General features: G+C 39.2%; 1 protein-coding gene across 1 annotated transcript; it reads left to right on the forward strand.

The window, feature by feature from the left end:
• The first annotated feature begins 5,744 nt into the window (after positions 1-5,744).
• On the forward strand, positions 5,745-8,372 carry LOC107494263 (uncharacterized). The gene has a single exon (XM_016115316.1). It carries the CDS (start codon positions 5,745-5,747, stop codon positions 8,370-8,372), a length of 2,628 nt encoding a protein of 875 aa, XP_015970802.1.
• The last annotated feature ends 4,127 nt before the right edge of the window (positions 8,373-12,499 follow it).

Here is a 12,499-nt window from a genome sequence, read left to right on the forward strand (position 1 = left end):
TGATGGTGAACCCCTATACAAAGCTTGCCATGGAAAGGAGTAAGAAGGATTGAGTAGAAGCAGTAGGAGAGCAGGCGTGCTTGGGCTCTACAGCATCTCCACCCGCTTATCTGAAATTCCTACCAATGAATCTGCATAAGTCTTCTATCCCTTTTATTTCTACCCTTTATTTCTATTTTCGAAAAACCCATAAACTATTTTAATCTGCCTGACTGAGATTTGCAAGGTGACCATAGCTTGCTTCATACCAACAATCTCTGTGGATTCGACCCTTACTCACGTAAGGTTTATTACTTGGACGACCCAGTACACTTGCTGGTTAGTTGAACGGAGTTGTGAATTCAACCAGTGCCATAATAATGATTTCATACAAAGACAAACAACTTGAAGAGAATATGGATCACAATTTCGTCCACCACAACACTAACAATCTCTCCCTCAAGTGTGAGCCTCCACATCAAGCATCAACTCTCCTCTAACTTCTCCACCACCACGAGTATTCGTCCATCATCACCTTGAATACCCCTTAAAACCACCAGACCGATTAACTATCGGCTCTGATACCACTTGTTGGGCCGACCGTGGAGAGCTCTCAACAACCGGAGAGATTCTGGGGAGGAATCAAGTGAGGAACATAAGATGAGAAGACACCACATCCAACTCAAAACCTTAAGGTGTCAAGTTAATGGGTCTCTCATCTTATAAACTCCTCACTCTTCCTTACTTTTTCTGATGTGGGACTAACTTCAACACTCCTCACACATGCAACACTAACAATACTGTAGGTTAAACGGTTATAGTAGTCAAGGTTTTAAATGGCAGATAGCTCAATGAAGGGGTGAAATCAAAGATGTAAAATATTAAAGAATTAGTCAAAATTAAATTGAAAATATTAAAATAATATATTTATATATAATTCTTTTAAAAAAGTACTTTTTTAATTATTTTAAATGATTAATTATTAAAAAAATTCAATTCTTCCTCTTCCTTTTTCTATTTCTCTGATTCCTTCAACCACTCTATCTATTTTATATATCATTATCAATATCAATGTCTAATTATTAATTTGATAATCAAAATGTACAACATGACATTCTTTCATTGCATTAAAATTAAAATTAAAATATTAAAATTAAAATTAAAATATATCTATATTATGTATCATATATTACTATCCAATTTAATAATCAAATGTGTCACATGACACTCTTTTATTAAAATTGAGAGAAAATATTTTTTTTTTCAAAATTGATAAACTCCCTTCCTAAATTCTCTCATCTACCTCTCTCCATTTTTTTATTTCTCTCTACTATTTTTACTCTATATATAATTTATATTTTATATTAATAGTTTGACAAATCAAAATATGTCATCCGATATTTTTTTACAATTAAAATAAAATTTTTTCTTCCAAAATTAACAAACTCTCACTCTCACTCTCATTCTTCATCTTTATCTTTCTCTCTCTTTTCTCTTATTCTCTATTTTTCTATCTTTCTCTTCTACAAAAATCAAAATTAACAAAATAATATAATTTAAATAAAAATATTATTATTATTGTTATTATATACATAATTTTTTATTTAGTTTTAAATTTCACTGTTTATCTTTCTAATTTATATTTTTATTTCTCTTCTTTTAAATATTTATTACATATAATTTGAAGAGAATACAAATGTTATAATTAAAAGTTAGAATCAAGATTCAATTTTTTTAAAAAAATTAATTTTGAATTAATTTTATAACTATTAGTATAATTTTTTATGCTAATATCTAATTATATTTTTATATACGTATGGAGAAAAAATATTATTTTTAAATAGCAAGTATAAAAATTAATTATTTCTATTTGTGCAACAGACTTAATGGTTAACACCTAAAAAGTATACATGTTAAATTATTTTAAAATTTAGATAATGAATGTTAAAATTAGGGTAAATCACTCAACTAAGCCAATGAGTGAATAAAATTACACCAATCAACCAAAAGTAAAATTGGTTCATGAATTAACCAGAGACACATTTTTATGTAGTTCAAATTGAGGTAATTCGAACTTCACACTCACGTAATTCGAATCAGTCTGATTCGAATTACACACGCGCACACACCCACTAATTCGAATCAACCTGATTTAAATTACACACACACACTAATTCGAATTAGGGTGATTTGGATTACATACACACGCAATCCAAAGTAATTCGAATTGGGGTGATTCGAATTACTCAAGCTATAATTCGGATGATACTGTTTCGAATTATACAGGGCCAGACGTGTATAAATATGGTGTGAACGTGATTGATCTCATTAGAGTAAAAAATGGCTAGTGAGGAGAGTTTTGTAGTGTTGGTTCATCACAGATGATCGATTAAGAGGAAAACACGATCTGGTGTGAAGTTCACTGATAAGGATTCTCTCAATATTTTTATCAGGCCTATGACGAGCTATGATGACTTTGTGAATTCTATACTGCAGAAATTTGGTCTGTAAAGCGTAAAATGGGTTCAGAAGTTATTCTATCGCATTCCGATCTCAGTGCTGCAAGAAATCGTGAAGTGTGATTGTTTCACGATAGGGAGTGGTGAGGACTTGCAAGTCCTATTTTATTGTCGTTGGCAGTTTTCCGAAGTTAGGACACTTGAGCTGTTGGCGAAGTTGGTTGATATGGTATATAGTTCGGGGGGTTCGAACTGGAATACCCACGCTATAGGCACGGTAGCCGGTTCTAGCTCCAGACCTGTTGGTGCATCTTCATCCGTCCCTGTGAATGAACCTCTGGAAGAACCTGTCGCCTCCCCGACGTTCATTGTTCATCTCAACTATAGTGGAGGCAGAGAGGTTGGTATCGTGGATATGGTGCCGACTTCTTTACAGTGTGCGGCACTGGCTGGTCTGGGCGATGCATTGCTGGATGATATTGACGATGATGATGTAGAGCCGGATATCATTGCTGATGACAGTAGCGATGAGATGGCAGCGAGTAATCCAGCTGGGGCTAAAGGTGGTTATAGCTCTGGGACACAGCAGTACCCTCTGCACTTTTCATCTTTGGACTTGAATTGCGTGTGTGTGAAATTCGAATCACCCTGATTCGAATTAGTGGGTGTGTGCGTGTGTGTGTAATTCGAATAAGACTGATTCGAATTACATAGAGTGTGAAGTTCGAATTACCCTAATTCGAACTACATAGAAATGCCACTCTGGTTGATTCATGAACCAGTTTTGCTTTTGGCTGATTGGTGTAATTTTATTCACTCATTGGCTTAGTTGAGTGAATTACCCTTAAAATTAATTATTAATAAAAATTAGACTTTTCATATAAAAATAATAACTAAAAATCTTATTATTTGATTTTTTTATTTACAGATATCTTGATCTTTTTAGTTAGAGAGACTTTTGTCAACTTACGATTTTTTTTTGTAAAAATAGTTTGATTTTATAAATCTTTTATACCATGCATAATCTATACTGCACTGTCAGAACAAAGTAGACTGCAATTTTAAAAAATTTATATTTTCGTGATGTTATTACGGATAAAAATACTAGTTATAACTAATTTTTCGTTTAAAATTAGATTAATTTAATAGTTAATTTTTTTTATTAATCCAATTAAAGTGATCGATTCGGTCTTGGTCTTAAAAGTTAAAACCAAGACTATAGTTAATCTTCATTGTCTATTGAAGATTAAAAAAATAAAGATCTAATTTTTGTTTCACCCACATATATAAGTTATTTTGAAAACAGTGATACAAATTATTTACATTAATTCGAGGTGATGAATCACACACTACACGGTTAGGGCCACATATCAAACAGCCCATAGATATATCAAAAACATGAACGGCACTCTCTTATTATCATGTTCCCCTTTGTTTCCTCTCTAGCTGCCTGGTTGTTATTATTAAAGGGTAGAATATTCTTCTTTTGATATTAATTTCTGATTTATTTTGACAATGAAAGACCACTTTATTTTAATGAATATGAATTTTTTTCCAAAAGAAACACACACACACATATATATATATATCTAGCTATGGAATGGAATACTTCTAGAAACCATATTCTTTAAAAATAAAATAAAATAAACGCGAAAGTGATTGATTTGATAATTGGTTTGCATTACACTTTTAACAAAATAAATTTCAAAATTTTTAAATATATCAGTTTATTGGTATTTAAGTAAATTTTAATTATATATATTATATATTTTTTTATAATTAAAATTAACGATTAAAAATTATTAAAATATCAGTATATTAATACACTTAAAAATTTTTCAAAATGATGTGGTGAAAAAGGATGTTAAATTCCTAGGTATTTTTGAGTAGTTTCATTCTTAGTTTTGTTTTCATTTTATAGATAAAAGCAGTTTCATCAATCTGTGTGTGCGAGAGATTCTCTTTGAAGGGGGGTTGTTACTTATTTGACCAAAGTAGGTGTGGTGCTGCAAGGCAAGGGTTGACGTGGCCTATTGACTTTTGATGTCATTGTCAAACTTGTCTCTGTTTATTCAACAGTTCTTTTGTCTCCTTTCATTAATAATTTTAAAATTGTGTTTGACGAGAATGCCCCTAACCACATCTCTCTCTCTCTCTCTCTGACCTCATGTTTCCATCACCATTTCGTAATAAAGTAAGCACATTTAATTTCTAATTCACGAAATTGTTTTTGCTAGCAAACGCATCAGATTAGGATAAATTTAAGAAATCTTGTAGGTACTAGTGTTCAACAGTATACATATCCGGAAAGTTTTTAAACGGTATTCCAATAATCTTAACTATTAATGTTAATTAAGATATATATTATATTTATTTTTTATAATTAAAATTAACCTTAAAATTATTAAAATATTAATATATTCGATATATTTAAATTCTTTTTTATATATCTATTTTTAAACAAAAGACACATTTATCTAAAAAAGATATTGATCATAATAAAAAATTATAGAAATTGTATAAATAAAATTTTTTTCTCTTTTTAAATTACATTATTATGAATGGTGGATTTGAAAAGGAAAATTTATGCTAAGATTTTTTAAATAAATATATATTTAAAACCTTCAAATATATAATCTACAAATAAGATAAATATAATGAAACTGATGCCTGATGGAGTAATAAAAATCTTAAATAATCTTAACTAATGCTATCAAATATTATTATTGTTAATTTATTTGTTTTAAATATTTAAAAATTTTATTAAAATGTGAAATTTTTATTGAAAAAAATGAATAATCTTTTTGGTTTTAATAACATTTTTAATCTATGATACACAGACACACAAAATTTAAAATCTTATAAGATATTTAAACACAACACATATATAAAAGGGTAAAAAACCCAAATGAGCCAAGGAGAGCTCAAAATTACTCAATTCAGCCAAATTAAAAATCCATACATGAATCAACCAGGAGGAATTATTATATAATTCGAATCAATATGATTCGAATTATAGTTACATGTAATTCGAATTGATATAGTTCGAATTACACTCAGGCAACAAACTAAAGTAATTCGAATTGAGTTAATTCGAATTACTATGAAGAACACATAATTAAGTAATTCGAAACAACTTGTTTCGAATTACACTTAACCAATTCGAGTTAAGTTAATTCGAATTACTAGGTTAGCTTGTGATACTACATAATTCGAAATATATAGATTCGAATTATATATATATAGTGCGAGCAAGGGCTGTATATATATGCTGTGAACTCATGTTGCTCTCAACAAAGAGGGGAGATGGCTAGTGAGGAGAGTTTCCTAGTTCTGGTACATTACAAAGGGTCGATTAAGAGAAAAACTCGGTCCGGCGTGAAGTTCACTGATAAAGATCCCCTATGTATTATCGTGACGCCAACAACCACCTACGATGCTCTTGTTAGCTCTGTGCTGGAGAAGCTTGGTCTTGAAGGAGTTAAAAGGGTCAAGAAGTTTTTCTACCGCATTCCAACAGCGGTGCTCCATGACACCGTGAAGTTTGATTGTTTCACAATCGGTAGTGAGGAGGACTTGCAGGTTATGTTTCTTTCTCGTAGGCAGTTTCCCGAGGTAAGGACACCAGAGCTGTTGGTAAAGTTGGTTGATGTGGTATCTAGCTCGGGTGGTTCGAACCGGAATGCCAATACTATAGCCGCGGTTGCCGGCTCGAGCTCGAGACCTGCTGTTGCTTCATCCTCTGCTCCTGTGTATGAGCCACCGATGCAGCCTGTTGCGTCCCCTTCGTTTGCCGTTGATCTGAGCGGCAATGTTGGAGACGAGGTTCGGTATGGGGAACATATTCCCACCGAGGTACATTGTCCCACACCGGCTGGTGTTAGTGATGGTTTGTTTGATGATCCAGATGACGATGACGTGGAGCCGGAAATGATCGCTGATGAAAGCGGCGATGATGTTGGAACTACTGTTCCGATAAGGGCTACAGGTGGATCTAGTTCCGGCACACAGCAGTATCCACCCCATTTTTCCTCGTTGGACCTGGGTGCCATGCGGCAGGACGAAAACGCTCTGCAGCCCTCAGGATTTGGCGCTAGAGACACCGAGGGGTCTGCCGGTATGAACGAGTTCCAGGTTGGCCAACAATTTCAGGATAAAGATGAGGCGATGTTGAGTGTGAAGACGTACAGTATCCGCCGAGGGGTCCAGTACAAGGTCGTTGAGTCTGACTACCGCAGGTATGTGGGAAAGTGTTCTGAGTTTGGGAATGGGTGCACATGGCTAATTCGGTTGAGTCTCCGACAACGGAAGGGTATCTGGGAAGTGAAGCGATACAATGGACCACATACATGTCTTGCCAGCTCCATCTTCAGCGACCATAGGAGTCTGGACTACCATGTCATATCCACCTTCATTATGCCGATGGTTAGGGCTGATGCAGCTGTGAACATCAAGGTGCTTCAAAATGCCACGGCCACACACTTTGGGTTCAGGCCTACGTACAGGAGGGTATGGATGGCGAAGCAGAAGGCCGTTGCCGTCATATATGGGGACTGGGACGAGTCGTACAATGAGCTCCCTAGGTGGGTTTTAGGAGTTCAGCTGACGACGCCTGGCACTGTAGCCGTCCTCAGGACTTGCCCTGTTCGAGTTGGGGGACAGGTTGACGAGTCTCAGGTTTATTTTCATAGGTTGTTCTGGACTTTCCCCCCGTGTATCCAGGCATTCCGTCACTGCAAGCCTTTGGTGAGTATTGATGGCACCCATCTATATGGGAAGTATGGGAGAACACTGCTAGTCGCCATTGCACAGGACGGAAACTCGAACATCCTCCCGGTGGCATTTGCACTAGTTGAGGGTGAGAATGCTGAGTCATGGTCTTTCTTTCTTTCCCACCTCCGTGAGCACATGACACCTCAGCCGGGTCTGTTAGTTATTTCAGATAGGCATAACGACATCAAGGCAGCACTAGAGGCTCCGGATGGGGGATGGCTACCCCCTGCTGCGTACCGGGCGTTCTGTATTCGACACGTTGCAGCGAACTTTGCCTTGACGTTCAAGGGAAAAGATGCCCGGAGGCTTCTTGTTAACGCTGCATATGCCAAGACCGAGGTGGAGTTCGACTACTGGTTTGACATTCTGCGCTCTGAGAATCCGGAAATGTGTGACTGGGCGAACCCCTACGAGTATTCGTTGTGGACACAGTACTGTGATGAGGGTAGGAGATTCGGGCACATGACGACCAACATTTCGGAATGTGTCAACTCAATCCTGAAGGGGGTTAGAAACCTCCCTGTTTGCTCGCTGGTGAAGGCCACATACGGAAGGCTAGCTGAGCTATTTGTCCGTAAGGGTAGGGAGGCTGAGGCTCAGATGGGTACTGGACAACAATTCAGTCAATACCTAGTAAAGTGTATCGAGGCCAACCTGAGGACAGCCAGGCACTTCACGGTGACTGTTTATGACAGGGATAACTCGGAGTACACCGTTGCTGAGACGACTCCGACAGGTTCATTCTCTCTTGGTACGTACAGGGTCTCATTAGGGTCTAAGACTTGTGATTGTGGATACTTCCAAGCACTTCATTTTCCCTGTCCGCACGCACTGGCATGTTGTGCTTATTCACGGCTTACATGGCAGCCTTACGTCCACGAGGTATATCGCCTTAGTTCCGTTTTCGGTGTCTATCAGATGGGATTTACACCTCCCATTCCAGAGGATTTCTGGCCACCTTATGCCGGGCCTACCGTTATACCGGATCCGAGTATGAGGCGTACGAGGGAGGGTCGTCCTAGATCCACAAGAATTCGCACCAACATGGATGAAGCAGATCCGAACCAGCCAAAGAGATGTGGCCTCTGCAGGCAGCCAGGTCACACCAGGCGTAGTTGTCCACAAGCCGCAGGCCCCAGCGGGATTGCTGGAAATCAGTAGGAGATTTGCTATGTCTGTGTTTATTCCTTAATGTATTAGTACTTGTCTTATAAGTGTTTTTATTCGTTAATGTATTAACACATGTCTTGAACTAAGTTGTTTCCTATGTGTAATGAAACTTGTTATTCGTACCAAATATTTCTGCTGAATGTCTTTTAAATGATTGAAATTTATATTTAAAACAAACAACATTATATCATGGGATGACTGATAACGAATAACATAACATCAAAGTACATAACATAATATCAAATAACATAATAACAAAGTACATACCATAACAATGATAACCAACCAACAAGGTACACAATATAAATATAACAACATGACATACACCACTATCCATGAATCATCTAAATAGGTGCGATCCAGTGCCGCAACGGCGTGGCACCCGTGTACGGTAACCCCTACGTATAAGTGGCTCCTCATCCTCAATCGACTCGTCGCTGTCATCCGGAACTGGCTGTCTCGGGGTCATAGGTGCAACATGCACGGGTCTGGATGACGACGGGCTGACAACTGAGTGTGATCCAATACTCTGGGCCGATGCTGGGGTCCCACCCATGGCAAAAGGATGCGTAGGAGCTACCGTGGCAGGCTCATTCAGATCTACATCCAGGTGTGCCTGTGTCCCTGTCGTCTGAACCCGTCCGGCTGCAGCCTCATCCTCCTGCATGATGGTCCGGATATCATCAAGGAAATACGGTCCACCGAACTCGGCCACAATGCCATCACTAGCAAGTAAGTCTCCAAACATCGAGCCAGGACTCACCCATGTAGTACTATCCTGAAGGGTATGATCATCACCGGGAACACCTACGAAATAATCTCCAAGACCTCCACCACCAAGCCCAGCGTCAGTGTGACTCGTGGGATCTCCCATACCAGATCCATGGGACCCACTATCATGCCCGCCCTGATGGGCCCTATCAACCCCCGCAACATCACCTCCCCTAGGCATCTGGGCACCCACCCTCCTCCTGCCTCCACGACCACGAACTCTCCCCCCACCCCTAACTGGGCCGTCTCCGGCATCCATAGCCTGATCCACCCAGTTCCACTCACGCTGGCTACGACGTGTCCCAACTCGTGCTCTCCGCTCAATACGACGTCTGTCAGGCACATCCTCGACCCGGTCCATATCTGGAACTCGGCCTGCACCCCTCTGCGTCGCCTCATCTGGTATAGGAACACCTCTCGGATCCCCCAATAACATCTCCGGCGACAAAAACCTCTTTCCGTGTTGATACCACCATGTCAAGAACTCATGTGACGGTCCGGGATCGGGCACGATGTCAAACTGCAGAATGTGATCAGCGCGCTCCTGCCAGTGAAGATGCCACTCAGGGTACTGTGCCGGGAACCAACGGTCACCTCCTCTCCCGTCCTTCGACATCAGGAAGTCGATGTTCAGGGCGGGAGACGGTATGGGCTGAACGCCGCCAAACTGAGGTAAAACTCTATCAACCTGATGCCACTCGACAACCGCAAAATAAATCAAGGACGTCCTGCATCGCCATAACATCGTATGCCGAGGCTCCAACACCTCAGGATGGACAACCTGGATGACGTCGACTGCGCTATAGGGCATCCATATGAACTGAAAAAATCAAAATAAAATGGTTTGTACACGTAGTTAAGAGCTATAAACTGAAACAATGACTTCAGATACACAAATGTTCTGCGTACTTACCTGCCGAGGCTGTAACAAGTCGATCTGCATGCGAGCCATCTGTACCTGAGGTCCCTTGTTGCTAATCCCAGGATTGTAACCAGACCATCTGCATACAAGAAAACAGAAGAATTGGTTGCATAATTGAAAATAAAAACAGGAAGAATATATAGTACAAAACAACAACGGTACCTCGAGGCAAGGGGCCAGCTGATCTCATCATACCCAGATGGTCTAAGAGTGGGAAACCTCCAGAAGATCCAAGGCTGTAATAACTGTAACGGGCCAGCTAACTTCACCACATGTCTGTTGGCGACTCGGCACATGCACCTGTACAGCCATGCTAGTGCCGCCGACGCCCAACTGTAGCGACCCATCTCCTCAAGCCGAGCAACATAAGGTAGCCATCTGATGTGTATACGATTGCCGGACTTATCGGCAAATAGCTGCGTACCCAATAACATCATGATATAGGCCCGGGCAAAGCGCCTAACTGTCTCGTCATCTGCCCCGTCTGGACACTCTGCAAATGTCTCCTGAAACCAGGTGCAGTTGACTGCGAATTTCTGCACCTGGTTCTCGGGAGGTAAAACACCGAGCAACTCATGGAACCACTGCCAAGCAGGTCTCCCACCCTCAATGTAAAGGTGGAATTCGGTAAGGCAACCACTAACGTAATCTCCGTCGACTGCAACCCAGCTGGTATGCGACGTCCTGAAGCGTGATAGTGCACTCTCCGAAGGGCATGTGGAAGGTGTGCGTCTCAGGCCGCCACCTCTCGACGAATTCGCTGACTAGGGGCTCGTCTAGTCGGAACCATCTGTCGTTCAGTCTCGCAAGATGGTAAAGTCCGGCCATCTGCAAGTACGGAACATACCTCTCATCAAGACGCATCCCCTGTTGCCGCCTAACGCTGGATATGCAACGACAAGGCTGGCCAGTACATAAACCGCATAATTAGAACAGATGCACAAACCACTAACATAAGCCATATATTTTATAAGGAACCAGTAAATAAATCATGATAGGTAACAGATATATGAAACAAACGACCGACATTTTATACATAAACCGCTCACTCAAACCACGTGCCAATACCATTAACAAAAACATATGCATTTTCACATTTATCATAAACCACCACCATTAACCGCTAAACCATCACTGAATCCACAATCCAAAACCGTTAACAAAAATCGAGTACAAAAATCGCTAACAAAAACCACTGGCCTAAACCGCTTGCTTAAACCGCTAACAATAAAATAAACCGCTAAAAAAAACCATTAACAAAAACCACTGTCCTACACCACCAACCTAAACCACAACCCCAAACCGCTAACCATCACTAAAACCACTATCCAAAACCATTAACACAAACCGCTTACAAAAAATAATTTCAAATACCACTAAAAAAAACTACATGCCTAAACCACTTGCATACACACCTAACACTTAAATAAACCGCTATAAAAAACCATTAACGAAAACCACTAGCCTACACTACTTTCCTAAACCACTATCCTAAACCACTAGCAGTAACATAAACCATTATTAAAAACCATTAACAAATGCCGCTATCATAAACCGCTTTCATAAACCACTAACCTCGTCGTTGATCACACCGGCGATATGAGCTACTCCATCCAAACGATAAAGCCTTCCCGGATCGTCCCCCATCGACAGAAACAGCTGCTCTGGTCGCACTCTTACTGAATGTTGGTCTTTTCTCTGGGATTTGGTGGGGTTGGAGAATGAGAAAGTGATTCGAATGAACTTGGCTCGAACTCCTTTTATAGCCGAATCCCTTGTAATTCGAATCAAGTTGATTCGAATTACTACGTAACTCAACTTTCACCTAATTCGAATCAACTAGATTCGAACCTCTCTCAAAAATCCACTTCTCCTAGTAATTCGAATTAAGTAAATTCGAATTAGCTTGATATAATTCGAAATGACTTGTTTCGAACTTCATTAGTTTGTAGCCTTCCTAGTAATTCGAATCATATTAATTCGAATTACTTGTTAGCATAATTCGAATCCAATTGATTCGAATTATATAATAATTCGTTCTGGTGGATTCAGGTGTTGATTTTAAAGTATTTTTATTTTAATAAATAATAATATATATTATTTTTAAATTCATTTCAAAAATACATGTTAAGAATAAGATTAGACACATTAACACGTGATGGTATTTAAATATGTTTAAGCGTGTCCAGAGAATATTTTTTTATTTTTTATTAAGATACGGTTTGACACTGCAAACACGCGTGTCGAATGACTACCGATAAGTGTGGTGTCCGAAATGTATCAGACACGTAGGCTGCGTTTGTTTCTGAGAACAGGACAGGACAAGACACTGAGAATAGGACAGGATAAGACATCATGGACAGAGACACAAAATTTTATGTTTTTGTATTTTGTTTGGTGATAAACTAGAACAAATTAAAAAAAT

Source organism: Arachis duranensis, chromosome 6 (assembly GCF_000817695.3).
Source record: "Arachis duranensis cultivar V14167 chromosome 6, aradu.V14167.gnm2.J7QH, whole genome shotgun sequence".
NCBI classification, from domain to species: domain Eukaryota; kingdom Viridiplantae; phylum Streptophyta; class Magnoliopsida; order Fabales; family Fabaceae; genus Arachis; species Arachis duranensis.

Excerpts from the sequence above, each read along its gene's own strand:
- LOC107494263 (XM_016115316.1), top strand. The coding sequence starts at position 5,745 with ATGGCTAGTGAGGAGAGTTTCCTAGTTCTGGTACATTACAAAGGGTCG.